The following is a 22,000-nucleotide window of genomic DNA, read 5'->3' as shown; positions in this document are numbered from 1 at the left end:
GTTAGCTTGTGATATAGTCTTTGATCTGTGAATTTGGTACTTAAATGCTCTTTTAATACAAAAGCTAAAATGGCTAGGTCAAATATTAAAGCACACGTCTAATGTCATCAAAGATAAGATATTAATGGTCCATAAACTGTGCTGTGGCAGTACTCTTTAGTCTAGAATGCTTGATAGGTTAGTCATTTTTCTGTGTTGTGTTTTCTTAACAACTCATCTGTCTGACATCAACTGTTGTGTTCACTGCACTGAAAAAAATGGTTCAGGATTAAATTTTGTCAAGATGGACAAATTAAATATATATTACATGAACACAATTGCTTTTTTTTTACGTGTATGTGTTTTGGTAATCATCGTGTTCAAGTAGTATATTTTATTCATTTACAACCACTTGGCACTTTTGCATCATTTAAATTCAAAACAGCAGTTGGTTTGGGATTATGTTATTATAGCATTCGGTGTAGTTAAAAGCTGTTATTTTCTCAACACAACTGACCAGAAAAGATAAGCCATGCATATTGGTTGCTGTTGCTTACAGGAGGTTGTTTGGATATTTCCGAATATAAACAACACTAAACAGACCCTAGTGCTGCATGAACATGCAAACTTGCCCAAACTCCCTGCTACCCCTTTGCCATCCCTGATAAAACTTTCTACATCTCCTCCAGGGCAAAAGTAAATAAGCAAACATCTAATGCCAAGCATGAGACTATGACCTTAGGTATGTAAACTGAATAAATAAACCAGCTACTAACTCCATCTGCAAGCAAAAATGAGTGTGTATGTAGACACAACAGCAGGAGCAGCTAAATGAGTTGTCATTTGTCAACTTTTTGCAGCTCACTGCAGATTAGACACGGACAGAGGGACAGAGAGGCAGAGAGGCAAGAACAAATGTTCAGTCTAATGACTCACACATGGCAATGAGATACCTTAGAAGCCTGAAACAGCAGTCTACAAATAAAACAGCTAAAATGAGCTTCTGTACCTGCTTATCTTTAATTGTTTTAAATACTACATATTTATTATTTTATTGCAATTTCCAGATTACCTGCCGGTATAAACAGATCCGAAACCTCATCTGGCCAAGAGTTTCTTCTTACACTGTTTTATATTCACCTTCATACTGAATTATCAAAGTCTAAACGAGATTAAAGGACCATGCAGCTTCTCACAAGCAAACACCAAAAACTCTTTTATCAGTTCAGTGACATGAAATTATTTTGATTTCCAATTATATAAAGATGCTTTTTGGATCAGATTCAAGGTGTTTCAGAACACAGAGTGTAAGAAATTCTCTCGTTTATTCATTCAATCGTTAAAAAAAATGTGGGCTGATATATAGTACTAGTTTTGTGCTTTAGATTCCATAAAGTTGCTCCCCTTTGCCTTGAAGTGCCTTATACACTCTTGGCATTATAACCTTAAAATGCTATGAGAACTATGTATAAATCAAAGAAATAGAAACACGACATAACTTAGTGGCATAAAAGTGAGAGTTCATGCTTCCTCTCATTAGACATTAGTGATAAAAACTGCAAACTGTGTTCACGTGAATTATGTTTGAAATGTTTATTTTGTTAATCATTGTTAATCGGCTGTAAATAAAGGGAGAACAGAGAGGGCCCTAAAATAGAGCCTTGTGGGACAACATATTGCACTCATCAGTGTTAGAAAAACTCCCATTTTTCATATTCTTTTGAATCAAAGTGTTCATAAGATTACGAAAAATATATATTCAGTTAGTTTTGTCCACACTTTTGACTGCTTGTGCACAGTATTTGGTATTGTATGAATCTCTAATATTGATACTTGTCAGATGAGCACTGATGAACTGAATTAGAGCAGCAATGCAGACATAATAACATGCATACTTAAAACCTACTTAAGAGTAGTTACTCTGTGTGTGTGTGTGTGTGTGTGTGTGTGTGTGTGTGTGTGTGTGTGTGTGTGTGTGTGTGTGTGTGCGTGTGTGTGCGTGTCTTTAGCTCTTTATGGGGACCAGGTTCATTTAGAATGATGGACATGGACATTGAATGTCTACATGAATGTCTTTATTCTTGAAGATTATAGATTTTATTAGAAACCAGTAAATGACACTTGAGTTATGTAGAGTATAACAGCATTTACATACACTCATGGACATGGCCATGGAAACACCCCTCAGTGACAGAAATACACACAAGTATGTGAGTACAGTTTATATATATGTGTGTGTGTGTAATATCTGGCAGTGAAGTAGGGGGTTTGGCCTTTGATAAGAAAGTGAGAGAGAGATAACTGAAAGAAAAGAAGCTGCTTTATAGTTTATGCAGAGCTTCCCAGCCTTTTCAGCAGGCAGGCCCAGGTCATTATGGACCTTTCTGACTTCCTGTGGAGTGAATTTGAGCTTTTGCCACCAGGCTGCAGAGTTAAAGTTTGCATCAAAAGAATAATGAGCTGTAAAACTCTTTTGTTCTTCAGTCTTTTAGAATGCTGGATATGACCATGTAACCCTTGTACTAAAACACTTGATTCACACCCTCACTGTTCTTGTATTGCCCTAGTTAAAGTGGTCTTAACTCTGAAGTCTTGTCTGTCTCGTCTGTTAAAGGAACACTGAATTTTTTCTATCTAATCTGTGTCTGCTGCAATTGCAAACTGTAGCATACAGTTTGTAATCACCACAGAGTGTAAGTTCAAATTATTTGTTTTATGAAAGAACTTTGCTTTTAGATGCTGGAGCAAGAAGGTAAATAAAATAGCTCAGTTTGGATTTCCCTAATGTTTTCTGGTAGTTATACATGACCATGGAGGAGCCTGTGAAAACTGTATCCTCACTACTACACAGGGCCTAGTTTTACTAAACAATATTAGTGTTAGGATCAGCTTAGTTGTATTAAGTATTTAGTATTTAATGTAATGCTAACTTACCATACTACTATAAAGTTGAGAATGAAAATGCTGGCATTTTCTTCTAAAGATGTCTTGTGCATTGTCTGCCATGCATTTATGCCTTTCTATCTTTTATGTATCTGATTGCCATCAATTGTCCCCCAGGTGGAATAATAATAAAGTTTGACATTGGCATGCAGGAGAGAATGTCATCTTATTGTAATGCTGTTCTCCACTATTTGTTTTACTGGGTTTGCCCAAATCCCCCCTCCCGTGTGTTTGTTCCAAAGGGTTTTGCAGCTCTCTGATGTTTTTCCAAGCTCAGCTCTGCTTTGGAGGCTCAGCTGTGTCCTATTCCCTCTCCAGTCTGGCTGAAGCCTAAAACTGACAACAGTTTGGCAGAAAAAAAAAATCAAATTTGCACCATTTTCTCTTCATGCTAAATGTAGTCAATCAATTAAGACATGTTTGGTGTCCAAGTTTTGTGTTGGAGCTGCCAAAACACCAGGCTTATTGTTCAGTTATCAATTTTAACACCGTAGCAATGATTAATTATGGAACCAGTATCTAAATGATATCAGAATGAGGAATTGAGGAATTTTCGGCCTCTTATATAATTAAATGTGGTGGTTCTTCACGCATTCTTCAGATTGATGGAAAGTGTGCTGTAGATGCTTCCATATAGAACCTTTTTGAAAAGGGTTCTATATAGCACCAAAAAGTGTTCTTCTATTGGAACAAGCCTGATATCATAACCATAGCAGATCCCTTTTTGGTGCTGTATAGAATCATCTACAACACATTCTTCATCAATTTTCAATGTAGAACAATTTTCTTTATTAGAGATCCCATCGTTTTTAAGTGTGTAGGATTTAAACATTCATAGTTCAGCACCCTAAGTTTTCTTCTTTTGTTTTGCCCTGGGGTGACAGTACAAATGCAGCGAAAAAGTAAAAGAAGCTTCTATCTCACCAAGTAGACCTGCATGTGGCACACACTTAATGATGGTTCTTCAGTAGTTCTTTAGTAAAGGCAATGGTTCTACTTAGAACTATGAGATCTTTTTTTATTAAACTGACAGAGAATGTGTGGAATATGGTCTGTGCAGAACCTTTTGGAAGATGGCTCTATATAGAATCAGAAAGGGTTCTTCTGTTGTTACAAGCTTCACATTGTAGCAGTAGTGGAATTCTTTTTGGTGCAATATAGACCCATTTTAATTCTCCACCAGTCTGAAGAACCATTTCACCATCCAAATAATAATACAAGCATGAAATGGATCTATACAGAACTCATGTTTCTAAACAAAACTATTGCCATTACTAAAGAACCTTTAAAGAGCTACTTTTTTAAGTTTGTTAACTCACTTAGCATATAGACCATTAAGTACAAGTTATCAGTTTTTCAGGATATTTAGGAAGAGGTATAAAATAACATGCTTGCACCAGGAAGGGGGAAGTCAGAATTGACAAAATACGAGTTTTCAAAACTAGTGTAAGATCTGGTAGACCACCAAAACTGTCCCCATCAGATAACAGCACTTAAAGCTTTATCTTTGAGAAAATCAAGCCCCACAATTGCTTCGGATCTGAAACAATCCACAGGTGTTTCTGTTCGTCCTTTCACTGTGAGAAGACAACTCAACTCCATGAGTATGAAAGCTGTTGAGAAGCCCTTACTGAGAAAAGAAGACAAAGAAAGTATTTGCAAATAAAACGAAGAAGCTCTTCGTGTCCTCAAAACAATGGGCTGACCACCACAGAGTCCAGCGATGGCTGGAGTGGTGTAAAGCACACCCCGGAGTCCAGACCACAGCATCATTGAATGTGTTTGGGAGTACTCGGATTGTGAGAAGCTGAAAATGTAACCAACTTGGAAGAATGATCTTTGGAGTGGTGGAAATGTATCACAACACATCCAACATACTTCCATCAATACTGCAAAACTAAAAAAGCAAACATCAGAAAATATGTCCTGATTAACAACTAGTGTCAATTTGATTCTTAATGAACTGAATATTACAAACTTTCCTTTCTAACACTCAATACGAAATATGTTTCATGTTACTTCTGGCATCAAATAATCAGAAAGCTGCATGTTCACCTCATCACTTTTTTATGGCAGATTTAAAAGCAGCAGTTGCTAGTCGCTTGCCTGTGACCAAAGTCATTGTAAACTTTAGTCTGTCTGTCAGAGCGAATACAGACTTTCTGTTTACAATGGTGACCTTAGTCGGACCTGGCTGACCAAAGCTATAGGCAGGGGATTCATCACACGCACAAACACAGACACACATACACAGGTCCCAGTAGGTGGGTTCAGTCAAGCATATAATGCTGTGTCCCCAAGTCTCTCTCTCTAGGGTACAAAGAATCAGACACATGCACATGAACAGGTCAACACAGTAAAAAAGTAGTGACCCTCATTCAATTTTTGAACTGATCAGTTTTATTTTCCTATCATTTTTTCCATCAGGAAAGAAAAGACAAGTTGTCATAACATCCTATTTAATTTTATTATCTGTAAATTTCAGTAGACAACCTAATGTCAACCAAAAAGCTGTTTCACAGGTCAACAAGGTATAATGGTCAGGGGTTATTTGTGCTAAGTGGTATTGGGTCAAATTAATTCTAAACCGCACAAAGAGATTTTAGACAATTTTATGCTTTCAACTTTGTGGTAACATTTTGGGGAAGACCATTTCCCGTTCCAGCAAGAGAGGTCCATAAATACATGGTTTGAAAAGTTTGGTGTGGAGGAACTCCAATGGCTTGTACAGAGCCCTGACCTTAAACCCACTGAACACCTTTGGGAGGAACTGGAACATTGGTTGTGAGCCAGGCCTTCTTGTCCAATATTAGTGTCTGACCTCATAGTGACTTCACAAATGCTCTTTTGACTGAACGGACACAAATTCCCACAGACACACTCCAAAATCTTGTAGAATATATATACTATAATAGGCTATTATAGCTGTAAAGAGACAGACATATAGACATAGAAATAAAGAGGCAGCTCTGTATTAATGCCCATGATTTTGGAATGGGGTGTCCAGTAAGCTCATATAGGTATAATGCTCAGGTGTCAATGTACATTTGACCACATAGAGTAGATAACATTTAAAAAATATTTCGGAGCCTTGCTAGTGACATCCCATATGAATAAAAATAATGTGTGGCAATGCCATATTAATATGTGGGAATGATATCCTAATGCATTGCCATGACTTAATAAAGCATGGGAATGAGATAATTAAAAGTCATGGCCATGATCATGCTTTATTAAGCTGTGGTCAAGACATAATTATTTAATTCCTACATCTTAGTAAGTCACGGCCATGCAATAGGATCTCGTCTGTATGCCTTACTAAGCTGTGGCCATGATTTAATTATCTTGTTCCCATGCCTTACTAAGTCTTGGCCACACAGTAGAATCTTATCCCCGTGCCTTACTAAGCTGTGGTCATGACTTAATCATCTCATTCCCATGCCTTGTTAAATCATGGCCATGTAGTAGGGTCTCATCCCCATGCTTTATTAAGCTGTGGTCATGGCTTAATTATCTCATTCCCACACCTTACAAAGTTATGGCCATGTGATAGGATCTCATTCCCATAACTTACTAAGTTGTGGCCACAATTTAATTATCTTGTTCCCATGCCTTACTAAGTCATGGCGATGTGGTAGGATCCCCATGCCTCACTAAGCTGTGGCCATGACCTGATTATTTAATTCCCATGCCTTGCTAAGTCACGGCTACGCTGTACGATCTCGTCCTCATGCCTTACTAAGCTGTGTCCATAACTTAATTATCTCATTCTCATGCCTTGCTAAATCATGGCCATGCAGCAGGTTCTCAACCCCACACCTTATTAAGCTGTAGCCATGACTTTATTATTTAATTCCCATGCCTTACTAAGCTGTGGCCATGACTTAATTATCTTGTTCCCATGCCTTACTAAGTCCACACATATAAATATAGATGAGATGTCACCAGCAAGCCTCTGTAAAATGTAAATTTTTGTAATGACGCTGACTTTTCATAAAGCCCACAGAAAATGTACACTGAATAAATCTAAAGCATGTTGATAAAAGAATTGAGCCGCAAAAGAGTGAGCAGTTTCTTCAATAGTCCTTCAAACTGCTAAAAAGGATACAGTTGGGTGGTGGAAGTGCGGGTGTGCCTGTCATAGTGCCTGAAAAGTAAAAAAAAACAAAGCTGCCAGAAGAGGCTAGAATGTCCAAAATGATGAAGTTATAAAGAGAATCAGCCCGAGGACGAAGGCACAGTAGTTAAAAGTGGAAGCAGCACTGAGAAGGGGTGAGCAGCTTAATTAGGATAGCTAATAAAATATATCAGAGGAGAACAGCCTAAAAATTACTACAAAATTAAACATCGCTGACACATTCTCACAAAGAAATGTGGGTTAATACCTTCTACAACAGATAAACAGTGGCAGTTAGGAGTAGACGTTTTCATTTAGAAGTTCACAAAGGAACTTAATGCAATGAAGAAAACTTCATGATCATGATAGGTTTTGTCTTGAGAAAGCAAAAGAAAGCCTTCGATATGTATTAACTGCTTCCACATTTCTCCTGTCCTCCTGCTGAAAGTAAAAACTCTTTATGACAGATATACAGTGGCAAACCATGCTTATGATGTGAACCAAGTGGTTTGATGTTTAATGGTTCATTGCAGAGAAACATGCTCACTTGGATTTCTTTGGAGATCAGAACCAGGGGTCACAATGCCTACAATACATATAGCCATTTTCTTTACTATCCAAAACCACCAGTGAACCTACATGTGTCTTCTGAGTTTTGATGTATTGTTAATAAAGCTACAAAAGTGGTAAATTAGGCCCAAGCCCATTTCTTTTTTTTTACCCCTACTACTTGTTTTCAAGTGTCACCTTAACTCTTTGGAATGGAGGTACAAAGGGTAGTGGTTAAAATCTTGCCCTATGAAATGGGACAACCCTCAAAAAAAAAAATGATAATAATAATAAATGTATAAATAAACCTTGCTTCATTTACAGGCTACTGAAAGAAAACAACCATAATACATTTAAATGACATTCCACTAAGACAATACAATCGTCATTTTTTAATGGAGAAAATACTTACATTTGTGGGTTTCTTTGCATGCTCACACAGCCATCTTGCCGGTTTTTCGGTTTTATTTCATAACACTCAGTTTGGAGTGAGCCTCTGAAAAACCTCTGTTTGGAGAGCCATATAGCCCTAACACTTCCTCCTACCTCTCTATCTCAACAAAAATTGGGACACCCTAACCCTAGATGTGAATGCGCAAAACAGAGGGCTAAGGGCTAAGTGGTAGGGGCAAGAGGTGAAATGGGATTGGGCCTTAGGAAATATCACTTTGTCTTTGGGGACTGTGTTGTCTAACAGTGGCCTATACAGGTCTCTCCACCACAAATTGATCTTAGGAATGTTTTAGGCCATCATCTCCAAACTATCCTAAAACGTCTAAGGCACCTGACAATATATTTGTAACTATTTCATGTAATACCTTACTGTAAGGAAGCTTTTAAACACTTCAGATAACCAGTTCCTATCAGGACCATTGTGTACAATTATGACTTGGCAAGTGAATGATTTTTAAAATAACTAAATAAACTAAATAAAATATGTAATACTATTTAAATATTATTTATAACTATGTAGTTATATCAATAGTTTTCTGTTTTTTAATTTTGCATATAACTGTTTAATAATGCATTTTTTTTCTTATTTGCTAAATTCCCTGTTAAAGACAGAAAAACAGCCTGTTTATTTCTGAGGCAGAAGTCTTCAGTTGTCTTCAGTTGTCTTCAGTTTAGATTCCCCTCCTGTTTGTGTGTGTGTTTGTGTGTGTGTGTGTTCTTGCCTAAGCAACCTTTGGGAATATTTTATGAATATACGCCAGACGAATGGGAACCTCTTGCCATTGAATTTGACCGTATGTGTGTGTTGGGATTGTCACAGAGCAAAATTCTCTAATGAGAAGTCTGCAACAGGTGACCATGTTACCATGGAAACGGAAGGTAGGATAGTTTAGGAGCTGCGGGTGTAGGTGTGTTTGGAGTTGGGTCCCATGCAGGGAGTCAAATATGATGTTTTGTTTTTTTTTTTAGGTTTGTGATTTTTGGATTGTGTAAAAGTGTTTTGTTTCAAGTAAAGCAATTGTGCATAATACATTGAGGTGTTTTGAGGTTATGACAGCTGTGTGTGTGTGTGTGTGGGTGGGTGGTTGTGTGTGTGTGTGTGTGGGTGGGTGTTTGTGTGGGTGGGTGGGTGGGTGGGTGTGTGGGTGGGTGGGTGGGTGGGTGTGTAGGTGGGTGGGTGGGTGGGTGTTTGTGTGGGTGGGTGGGTGGGTGTTTGTGTGGGTGGGTGGTTGTGTGTGTGTGCGAGTGTGAGTGGGTTGAGAGAGAGAGATTTTCTTTTTTCAGTGGATTATGGTTTCTTGTTCTGGCCTACAGCCAGGGATTGTGTAGGTCATAAGGCTCATAATCCCACATTAATCTCACTGACAGCACAAAGCGCTTTGATTCCAGTTCAGGTACAGTTTGCTCTTAAAACACACGCTTTCATATGACTGACTCATGTGACTTACAACATCAGAAATAGACAGAAGTTTTGCCGTTAATGGATCTATAGTGTTCAAGCACCCATATCATGAGGACTTGATTTGAGGGGGTAGGAGATGCCATCACCAAGTCATGAGAGAAAAAAAAAACAAAGAACATCACCCTTAGAAACATTTTGTGTGTATTCTCAAACACACATTATTACATAAAACATACTTTGATTTATGCATAGAAATGATGGCAGTTTACAATATAGGATTGCCTTAGAAAAATTTAATTTGAAAGTAATAAGAATAAAAATTCTAACAAAATAAGACACGAACAACAAGGCAAACAACAAATGTGAATATGTGCAACTCTACTCTACTGGCACTCTAGATGGTGCCAGTACAGACAGCGAAACCTATAAGAACAGACTAAAGTAAAAATTCTCATTTAATCCTGGAAAAAATAGTAGCTTTAAATCTATCTACAGGTCAAATCTTATAAAATAAACTCTTCGATGCTTAGATTTCCTCTTGGTTTATTAAAATGAGTTTGTTGTACTTTGTAAGCTTTGTTTGTTGAAAATGTACCATTCACTCCCTGCTTCACTCATAATTTCATTTCCTTATGGTTGTGATGTCACAGCCATGACCACACTTTACACTATTTACTATTTTAATTTTAAAATAAAAAAAAAGCTGTGTTTAAAATAACTGACCCATATTTTCATGTCAGTATAAAAGTGGATAGACTTTAGATGAAGCTACTCATTTGCCTTTTTACCTTAAATAATTCAGCAGTTACAGTTGGATGTCTGTATGCATTCTAGTGTGTAATTTGAGATATTAGTGTATAAATTCAGTGCTATTGGTACTGGCTAACACAATAGTTAAGTTAAACTTTTTTAATCCCACAAACCAGGAAATTCCACCTCCACATTTAACCCATCCGTGAAGCACTTGGGATCGAACCTGCAACCTTTTGGTCACAGGGCCAGTTCCCTAACCTCCAGCCTACGACTGCCCCAAGCTGCCCGATAGTGTTCTATGGAGTTAATTGCTTTTTATATTACCAATGTGACCCATGTGAAGATGGAGAGAACAAATAACACACTACAAAAAATGAAAGTGGCATCGAGAAGACAATGAAAAAGCTACTGAAGGAGGAAGTGGACATAACAGAGCATGTTGAGCTACAACAAATGCCAACCTTAACATACTTAGCATTGATTTGTAGTATATTGACTGCCATGATTATGTCACATTTATGATGAAAGCTTTCACCAGTTTTCATTTTGTCAGTAGCTAGCCACCTTAGTTATCTGAATGTAGAAAATAAATAAATCAATTAGAGTAAGAAAAGCAACAGGTGGGCTGGTCTGTATTGCGTAACTCTTGGTCTAAAGAACAAGTCCAACTCTGGCCCTGACACACTTTGACCTTTGGCAGTGAGGGTGTGATTGATGATTTTGCAGTTTTGGATGCTGTGCAGGATGGCATGTCCATTGTATGATGGCCTTTTGTCCAATAAGACTTTTAATGTGGTATTTGGAGAGAGTGCAATAAATGTGCCCTTTGCCCCCTGTGCTATTGCACTTTCGAAAAAGAGGATTCAATTAGACCCTCACTGAAGTGTGCATATATTGTGAATTTAGTTTTTTGTTGCTTTTGTCACTTAATAAATATATTATGATGTGTCAGATCATGGAAAATACCAAAAATATATTGTGTTTTCCTCAAGAACTGCTGTGCACATCCATCCATCTTTCTACTCACACTGTTTTTCTTCTTGGTATTGAGTCTTTCTGCTTCTGCACCACAGATAATGGCTATTGACTGGGCCTGTGTGCATAAGTGTGAAGGCAGGTATGTGTCTTTGGAATTGTGAGCACTTCCACAGTGCTTTTTTGTTATAAATTGCTTCTGCATATGTCAAGAGCTGCTGTCCATTTCATTTCAGGCCAGCTTCACCAAGGCAGATTTCTGCTTTTTTTTTTTTTTGCTTTCATAAAGTCCTTTTAAAGAGAGCACTCTCGCAACCTACTTTCAGCGAGGCTATCTGTGTGTGTGTGTGTGTGTGTGTGTGTGTGTGTGTGTGTGTGTGTGTGTGTGTGTGTGTGTGTGTGTGTGTGTGTGTTTGTGAGTACACGTAACATCAGTTTGTGTCACTTCTGTGCATATCTATCGTTCTGTGTGTGGGTGTGTGTAAAAGGCATAAAGCACCGAGAGGCTCAGAAACGTCACTCCACAGGACTCCTGCAAAAAGATGGGTCAGAACAATGGGGTTAGAGTGTCTGTTAGGTCACCCACAACGTATAATGCAAGTGTATGTGTGTGTATGTGTTGGGGTGTAGCACACTCTATAAACAATGTAACTGTATTAGTGATACCCAATTCATGGACGAATCATTTTGTAGAGCTCATTTAAAAGTGAGCTGAATGTGCTGAATGACTTTCATAACATTCAGACACTCTTTGACAGTTTTGTTTCATAGAAGCACTGCATTAAACACAATATTAGGATCTGCCACTGTGCACTCACTTATTATGTCAGTGAGCTACACAGAGCAAGCAAATGATGTTGTTTATCTTGTAACAACTCCAAGTGTCAAGGTCTGAGATGGTAAGTGAACTGTTGGCTCTTGTTGTTGTCTTGTTGGATGTGGGAGAAATGGGCAAGGGTGAAGACCCAGCCAAATCATTATGGCCAGATGACTAACATCAAAACATCTCCGAGGCTTGTGGTCAGCAGGGGTTGAGTATCTACTGACAGAGGTCTCAAGAGGGACAGACCCATGAACCAGTGACAGGGTGTTGGGCACTCATAGCTCATCACTGGGCAAGGACAAGGAATGTTGTCCCATCTAGATGGAACTGAGAGAAGTCACAGAGTTTTTTTTAAAGTTACTGGGGGAATGTGTCATAACACACAGTGCATCACATTCAGCTGCATATGGGGATGTGTAGCTGCAGACTGATCAGAATGCCTGTGCTAACCACTTTGGATTTTGGAGCAAAGAAAGAAGAGTAGCTGGTCTGGTGAGTCCTATTTTTATTTTACATCATGTCGGGTTTGTGCACTGTTTACCCGGAGAAATGATGGCACCAGGATGCACTGAGGGAAGAAGACAAGCTGGTGGAGAGACTGTGAGCCTCTGGACAACGTTCTTCTGGGAAAGCCTAGGTCTGGACATTGATGTGGATGTCAGCCACCGACCTAAACTTCATTGCAGACCAGGTACACCCCATATAGAGATGGGATTCCCAGGTGGCAGTGACCGCTTCCAGGACATGTCTGGGAGTCAGGCTTGGCTGACCAACAACCCTGATAGTCGAAACAAAGTCAAGCTGATTGGCTGTGCTTGTGTAAAATGCTTCTATTGTACACTCCTTTTCAGCCTTTTAATGGCTATTTTCTTTCTTTCTTGTGTCCTTATATTTTGTTTTACCTGTGTCTTTTTATCTTTTCTTTCCTCTTTATTTTGTAAAGTCTTTCTTTCTTGTTGTTTTCTTTTTTCTTTGCTTCTCCTGTTGCAATTAATGCAGTACAAACCTTTTAACTTTTTCTACCATCTGTCCTTCCTTTTATGACTTCTGTGTCTCAGCAAAGCCTTCATCTGTGTTGACCACAATAAATAAAGGAATGTGCTCAGGAAAATGGGAATGCCTGAGAATCTCATTATTCTGATGAAGAATCTCTACACTGATCAACAAGCCACGGTCAGGACAGAAAATGGACAAACAGAATGGCATCACATTAGCAAAGTATTTAAACAAGCCTGCATACTATCACCATACTTGTTCAATGTACGCAGAACATATAATGACAGAAGCAGGACTGGAGGAAGACAATCAAGGATTTGGGACTTTGGGAAGAAACATCAATTAACTTGTAATGTTATGAAGAGGAAAGACCACTAACTTTATGGAGAAGATGTGGAAAAGGTGGGCAGCTTTTGCCTACTCAGATCAATTATTAACAACAGATCAATTATTAACAATAAGGATCCAGCACTCAAGAAATATGACACAGATGAAGGAGCTTGAAAAGATCTGTAATGATTTGTCTCTACAAAGAAAGATCAGAACAGTCCAGGCTATGATTTTCTCTGTGGTTCTTCATGGATGTGAAAGCTGGACACTGAACAAGTGTGACAGGAAAAATATAGATGTCTTTGAATTTTGGTGTTGGCAAAGACTTTTAAGAGTACTTTGCATTGCAAAGAAAACAAATGAATGGATCCTCAAGCAAATCAAGCCTCGTGTCTCACACAAAGCCCAGATAACCAAAATAAAGCCATCTTAATTTGGATATATTCTGAGACGAACCAATTCATTGGAGAAGACCATCATGCTCAGAGGATTTGAAGGTAAAAGAGGAAGAAGTTGACCAGCTACAATATGGATGGATTCAATCCATAAACCAGCCAGTGAGTAGCCTGAAGACCCAAACAGAAGATGAGATATTCTATAAAAACACCATCCATGTGGCTGCCAGTGGTTGGAAAGACTTGACAGCACAAAATGTGTATCCATATTTGGCTGTATCCCTAGTAAGATTTATCAGCTGTTCATGTAAGGTGTCTTATTTTTTATTGTGTTTGGCTTTGCTAAGTTAGTTTGGATTATTTCAGATGTTGTCTGGTGGGGTTTGTATATGAATGGAGTTTATAGCTCACACTGCTGCTGTTTACTGGCAGCACTTCAATTCTTATGGTGAAAGCACTGTGACAGTTTTATATGGCATTAAATCCAGTTTAGTGCTGCAGGCTCCACTGAGGGCTAGCATACTGCCACACTCCATACACGCCACTGTCACACAGGTTTGGTTTTATACAGAGTCAAGACACGTGCCTTAAAATCTCCAATGGGTGTTCAGTTATGCCAAGATCTAGTGATAGCAAAGGCTGTCATAGTCATCCAACCACTCTGATGGTGTGTGCCCTTGTGCATGGGGGCATTGTCAAGAGGCCATTCCAATAATAGTAGAAGCGTTTCATCATAGAATGACATAGTATAGCATTGCAGTGACCTTTTCCTTAAAGTGTACAAATGAACCTAAACCACACCAGCAAAATGACCCCCACAACATAACAGACCCCCTCAATGTAGGGTCAAGCATTTAGACCAGTACTTTTCTTTTGGAGTACATCACACATGCACTTGCCCACTTGTGAAGAATAACTTAAAGGATGACTAATCTGATCATATCACTTTTTCCCACATTTCTGTAGAGCAGCGCCCATAGGGAACTATGGAGGACATTGGGTCCAGTCAGTACTAGCACAAAATTGAGAAAGTAATTGACATGAGTGATCTCAGAACTGCTCAGAACAATGTGAAAACAGCTGCTAGAGTGAAATTGCATTTAACAGTTGGAAAACAGTTGGTATATATTTTAAGTGTGCATATTTACTATGGCACTATTTCCCACATGCATGTTTCACTCCTGGTATTCATGCAGGGTAGCAAGATTTGTGAGTTTCCCGCAAAATGAGTGGAGATTACAAAGTCATGTTGTTTAGGCTTTTTAAATGCACCACAGCTGCTGAAAAGGTTTTGAGATTTGCTTGACTGCTAAGGAAGTTTTTTTGGTTGCTGCAAGTGACCCCTATGCATAATGTGTCCATTAATACCCTGGCAAACAGAACCACATTTGTAATCAAACTTAGAAATGTGGCATAAATGTATTCATATGATGCATTACTAACGTCCTCGGTAAATGAGTTATTAATTTTTTGTTGACTGTTGAGTTACATGTTAATCGATATTTTAGTTACATGCCTACTTGAAAGGTCTTTATGTGACATTAAAGAGCATGACCAGTTCATAAATATCTGAATTCACAATGATCAGACGTGGTAGTAAATGCTAGCAACAGGGTTACAATTCAGTTTGCAAGCATATGAATACATGTTATGTGTTCTGAATATGTTCTGCACGTCCTGTTAATCAGAATTCATAAACAACCGACAACTAATTTGACTAGTACACTGTAAATATGAGTCAGCTTAACTTAAAATTATAATGTAACTGATTGTAAGATAACTCAACTTATGAACATTTTTTAGTTCTGCATCTCAGTTAGGTAAGCAATATAAAATTTGCTTATTTATTCAATTTCTCCATAGCGAGGACTCTCTCATCAGGCATTTTCCCCTCTTGGGCTTCTAGAAATGGACAGCTATGGCATTGCTAGGCCTCAAACTCATAAACTCCTCATGGTGGGATGAATGATTAGACAGTGGCACTACATGTGACCATGCTATTCTTTAAAGTTTAAACAATATACAGTACTGTGTGAAAGTCTTAGGCACCCAAGACACATTTTCTAAATCTATTTATTTGTGTAGTTTGTGTTTATTTGCTGAGAAAAGTGTTAATATTTCAATAAACAAAGTGTATAGAATATTAATAATTTTTTATATATATATAGTTAAAAAGCAACTCCTGGTTTGACCACTCAGTGTTTCATGGCAGTCATGGGCTGGACGTTAGGGAACCAGCCTTGTGACTGGAAGGTCACCGGTTCGATCCCCAGAGCTGACAGCACATGACTGAGGTGTCCTTGAGAAAGACACTTAATCCCCAACTGCCTGGGCGCTGCGGATTGGACTGCCCACCACTCTGGGCAAGTGTACTCACTGCCCCCTAGTGTGTGTGCACTCACTAGAGTGTATGTGGATGGGTTAAATGCAGAGGTGAAATTTCCCCATTGTGGGGTGGGACCAATAAGGGTCACTTAATTAAATTGTGCTCATGATGTAATTGATTATATTAACAAGTCTATGTGGTGCCTGTGAAGGTGTCAAGAACTTCATTCTAATGTACATTGTGATAAACTCACTGCTGAGGTAAATTTTTTAAAAATATACTTAGATGCCTAAAACTTTTGCACAGAACTGTATATTTTCTGCAGTGTATTTAACTTTTTAAAGACATGAAATCTGAATAACTGGCACTGCCATCACCCCAACAAGAGACAATAACTTTGAATCCAAGCAATGTCATAGGTATCCATAGGTGAGTACCCAAGAGGAGAAAATGTCTGAAGGAACTGTGTGATGGAAAGAGTCCCAGCTGTGAGCAAAAAACATCTCATTTATATTCTTTATCTGAGATGCAGAACTAGAAAATTGAGTTGGAAGAACTTCAGAATAAATAACGAAGTTTGAGTTGGGTGAACAGTCCTCAAGCTGAGTTAACTCAAAAGATTACCTTATGTAATCAGTTAGCTTATCATTTTAACTTGAGCTGAATATCAGGTTAACAGTGTAAGTAACCATGTTTGAAAATATAATAATAAGGTAATAGTACCTTTTAACAATGTCAGTCAAACACATGTATATAAAACAGAAAACTAGCTTACAGAAGCTCACAAATGGCCTAAAAATGGATGATCTACATTTAAAAGATCTTACTGTATTTTCAAGAACAGGATTATAAGTATAAATTCATTCATTCTTAATAAACACTGCCTTACCTAAGTGTAAGGGCTTACAAATAATATTTCCAGATGGGAAACTGTTAAAAATGATTCCCACATTATAGCAAACTGTTCATGCATCTTTAATTTATGAAATGTAACCTTTTACTACCATTTATTACCATGTTTGGTCATTATGAATTCAGATAATTATTACATGTTGACACTCCTGGATTAAAGTGGAATGGAGAAATGACACATGCAGGGTGCTGTAAGGCAAAATAGGCCTAAATGAAGCTTAGATTTTCAGATTTACCACTTTCAGGATGCTCTCCCTACTTTGCCACCCTCCCCCTCTTCAGCCACTGCTCCATAAGCTCATTCTAGTTTCACTAATGTTTATATTTGCACTATTTATACCCACAGACCTTAATCTGTATGTGCCCTATGTCACTTTCTTGTTAATTTCAGGATATCTTATGTTTATATTCTTTTTTTATTATTCTAATTTTTCTATGATTAATGTTTATTTTTATGATTAATATTTAGTGTTTTTTCTTTTGTGACTATTTAAATTCACAATTTTCCTGTTTACCGTCTATATAATATTATTGTTACACCATGGGGTCTGAAACTTAACTTGACTTGATTTTACCACCAAAAACTTTAGATACAAATATCAGAAGACACAGAGACATTCACTGGTAGGTATGGATTGTAAATAAAATAGCTATATTTGCGTTTTATATATATATATATATATATATATATATATATATATATATATATATATATATATATATATATATATATATATATATAATATTATTTATATATTTTTCAGAATTTGTAATCATAATACCAAGCCTATCCTTAACCCTAACCTCAGTTGTTAAAAAAGGAAGTAGCTGTCCTCTTTCATTAAAAATGAAAGGAATTTGTTGTTCCTTTAGGATAGCCCTGTTTACCTCTTCAAAGTCTGGGCGCTTTTGTCCTGAAAATGTACAAAAACAAGCACAACACATACACGTGTACACAGGCCTTGAGTCATAGTGGCTATATATAGTATATAGAACGGATGTGTGTGTGTGTGTGTGTGTGTGTGTGTGTGTGTGTGTGTGTGTGTGTGTGTGTGTGTGTGTGTGTGTGTGTGTGTGTGTGTGTGATGTCTCCTGACCGCTGTCCTCAGGGCTGTCTGTCTCTCTTGCTCCTGCCAGACTGTAAACATGAGTGTGTTATAACTAAACACCCACAAGATACAGAAGTGTTACACACCCCCCGCCCCCAACACACACATAACAAATAGGTTTTATAACCACATACAGAGCACAGAATAGGCAGATTTTGTGATGGCACTAAATGCTCACTCAAAAGGCTTAAACTACATATCGTCACTGTCCAATGAAAAACATGTATTTCCTTTTTGGTCAATCTTTATTTATCTACATCATTTTAATGTGGCAGCTGTGCTTTACATTGTATGGAAAAGCTAACGTGAATGGACCAATAGAAAATTTCTAAAATAGCAGGAACTTTAACTGAAGTTAAAAGTAAAGAATTGTCTTGCCCTCTCCTGTAACATTGCCTTTTTAGATGTACTTGTTTTTCATTGGACAGTGAGTATATGTATATAGGTTTTGATGTACATGCCCTTGATTATGCATTATTTTCTTGTTTTGCACTCTCAGTTTTCATTGGCTGCTGGATGAATCCATTTAGATTGAGTCACTGACAGTATACACTTCTAGATTACAGCCATCAGAGGAGGCAAAAAATCTGAGTCTGAGCACCACTTACACTATTTGATTTTCTCTCCCACCTGTTGACTTCTCCTGCAGACTTCAGCCAACCAGCACAGACTCAGCAAGACTGACAATCAGGCCTAAAATCAGAGTGAAAGTCATGTACTGTAAGCCCTGCCTAAGATAACAGCAAGTATCATGAATATTCTTGGCAGTTCTAGATTAGCACATTTGAATCTTGTAAAAGACATTCCATGTTTTATCTGAGGCTAATAAGACTCGCATTAACATGTTGTTCTAACATGTAGCAGTTTTACAGGGACTCCTTCACTGAAGAACTAAAAATGACCTTTATGTATCTTTTTCAATTTTGCTTGTCTGAAGGCTTAGAAGGCCTTAATGGTTCCACACTGGTTTTACAATGGTGTATCACTCTTCTCGTAAAGCTGTACTCAGTGGTCAGTGAACATGACAATGGGTAAAGTGGGCAGGAGTTTGATGCTGATGCTTACTGACATAGACATCTGAAGTTAAGAAGAACATATCATATATAATATATACATTTACTGTGTGATCCCCCTGTTTTCCTTTAATTGCATACACATGTAGAAGAGAGGCACATTACAGTTTACGGCCTGTAAACTGCACATTTTAGCTTGTGTGCCAGTTTTGTCCATAATATGTGGGCAGAATGCACTTAAACTGGAGCTAAAGGCTCAGTAAGCACAGAGAGTCTAATCATTAGACAGAAGCATCCAGATTAACCAAAGACTAATAGTAGAAGCCTATCAGAGGTGTTGTGTTACTTGACCTGACTGTGAAATAATGTGCTGCCTGTAGTGTAATTTTTATAAATGACATTTTTGTGCATAAATAAGACATGTTTCTGCCTGTGTCTCTGCAGAATGCTCTCCAGACCTATGCCTTCATGGTCTTCGTGGTGGTATGCGTCCTCGGAGCCGTCTACCTCCTCATTGTCCTCCCAGAGACCAAAAACAAGACATTTGTTGAGATCAGCCAGAGCTTTTCTAAGATTAATAAAATATCCCAGATGCCTGATAAAGAGATGGAGGATGTTTTTCCTGTTAAACCAGGACAGGTGGAGATCGGCGATGGACTGAAAGGCCAAACTGCTTCACCAAATGACATTAACAGTTTCACCAATGACATTAACATCAAAGACAGCAACGCAGTAGAGATGGAGAGTTCCTTCTGATCCTCAAATGAATCCCATTTTATTTGTTGGGGCAACTTTTGTAACATCAGGGTTTTCTATTTGATTTATTGAAATGATACAGTATAACATTTACAGCAATGTGTAGGTAAAATAATTGGTCCCACTTTATATTAAGTGTCTCTAATAACTGTATAGTTACATGTGAACAACATATGCAACAACAATGTAACTACTAATGATTTATTCACTGTTACAGATGGATTACACCTTATGTAATTACACATCTGTATCAACTTCAGTTTTGCCTAATATAATTACACAAGTGTATTTTAATAGTTGTAACAGTCTATTCTCTCTCATGTAATCACGTAAAGGTAATAGCATAAATGTAATTGTGTAAAATCAGATTGGAACAACATTTTTAGTTTTTCTTTTCTCAGCAGTAAAAGGATGCATTTAATAACGTAGATTAAGGCATTACTTACACTGCATCTGCCAGCTTTCCTAACATGTAGCTAGCATTAATGTTTCTAGTGCTTTGACACTGTAACAAGTTTCAGCTTTAAACCTCTCTGTAATGTGACAGTACAGTAGATGTATCCTTATCTTAACATGTAACTCTTATGACGTTAATTAAATGCATTGCATTACCCCAAAGCAGTCTATATTAGCACCTCATTATTACACAGTACCTACATAATAGCTACATAAGAAGTCCACTTATTTTTAAGTGTATCTTTAACACTAAACTACAAGAAAGGTCCTGTGTAAAAGATACAGATGTGTAATTACATTAAGCAAAACTGAAGTTGATACATGTGTAATTACACAGGTTTTACTTCTTTAACCCACCTGTAACATTGTCTAAATCATCAGTAGTTACAGTGTTGTTGCTAATGGTGTTAATATGTAACTACACAGTTATTAGAGAAACTTAATATAAAGTGGGCTGAAATAATTTTATACATTTATGTGTTGGGTGAGTAAATGCCTTATGACAGCATTTGTCCTGTATGTGCCATAACTCAGTAAAGAGCCAGTACATTTTATATCTGCCTTTTCTACCTTGTTGCCAATGTGACACAATCAAAGGGGATTACACAACTGAACTTAAATGCTTCGCATGCTACTTGAATAAAATGTATTTCATGCAAAGTGAATTTGATATTGTGATTGGATGTCTGTAGGGAAACCTTTTCTAACAAGTTGTTTAAGTGCAAGTATATGCAATATATAGCTCAGTAGTACATGCAGCTCTAAACTCTTTCACAGAGTTCTCAGTTGTCCAGCACTTCACAATTTGCTTAGAAATCTCTCTTAACCTCTTTTAAATCACTCAAAAAATGTATATTATCATTGACATAATTCGCATAGGAAAGTATTTCATTAACATATGCCAGATACTGAACACCATTTTGTTTGGAGATAAATGTATATAATGATTCTTAAGTTTATGCTAGTTCACTATTGTAATTTCATAGGTTCACAAAAATAGTAGGAAGGTAGAAAGATGCAACATAAAAAATGAATAAAAATTAGGGCTGTCGAAGTTAACCTGATAATAACACATTAACGCGGCCTCAATTTAACGTGATTAAAAAATAGTGCCATTAACGCAAATCCTATTTGGCCCTGCGAGTCAGCCATAGTTCATGTTGAGACTTGACCGTGCGCAGCATCTCTCATTAAGAGTAGAGGAGTAAGTCGCTGTGTTTACATGCAAAGATTTTTGCCAATCCAACTGAAAACAAACGGTTTACAGATTCAGACTGAGGTGTTTATTCTCACTCTATTCAACAATCTGATGAAAATCTTTGTTTACATGCTCACTACAAGCAATCCGATGCAAAATGACACGCATGAGTGGAGTAGCACCCAGCGTAAATGTTACCATGAGAGTGAACATCATGAGATGAGTTTCCAGTTGGTGTGCTTGTGTTTTTAATGGCTTTAAACTGATGTCAGATTCCGAAAAACGTCCTTCACCTGTACTTATAAAGGAAGCGACGAGAGGAAGACATCGTGTTCTGAGACACATAAAGTGGACGTCCATCTAAGTTCCAGCTAAGAGCATAAACTTCGTCTCCTGTGCAGACCAGTTTCTGCTCCGCCATGTTGAACGTTATAAAACTTTCTCTATGACGTGCCGCGCATGCGCAGAACCTACTTACACGTTCTGATTGGAGTGTAATCGGATTCAGGCATTTA

General features: G+C 37.7%; 1 protein-coding gene across 5 annotated transcripts in view; it reads left to right on the top strand.

Moving 5' to 3' along the window:
• Nucleotides 1-20,952, top strand: part of slc2a9l2 (solute carrier family 2 member 9, like 2) — a 321,644-nt gene extending 300,692 nt beyond the window's left edge. For all 5 annotated transcript variants that reach the window (XM_017705365.2, XM_017705366.2, XM_037544988.1 and 2 more), the window contains one exon: nucleotides 19,520-20,952. In XM_017705365.2, the coding sequence (XP_017560854.1) occupies nucleotides 19,520-19,831 (312 nt within the window). In that variant the 3' untranslated portion in view covers nucleotides 19,832-20,952. The remainder of the gene's footprint in view (nucleotides 1-19,519) is intronic.
• The last annotated feature ends 1,048 nt before the right edge of the window (nucleotides 20,953-22,000 follow it).

Source organism: Pygocentrus nattereri, chromosome 14 (assembly GCF_015220715.1).
Source record: "Pygocentrus nattereri isolate fPygNat1 chromosome 14, fPygNat1.pri, whole genome shotgun sequence".
Classification (NCBI taxonomy): Eukaryota; Metazoa; Chordata; class Actinopteri; order Characiformes; family Serrasalmidae; genus Pygocentrus; species Pygocentrus nattereri.
The sequence above is the reverse complement of the archived record's forward strand: the minus strand, read 5'-3'. Positions and strand labels throughout refer to the sequence as shown.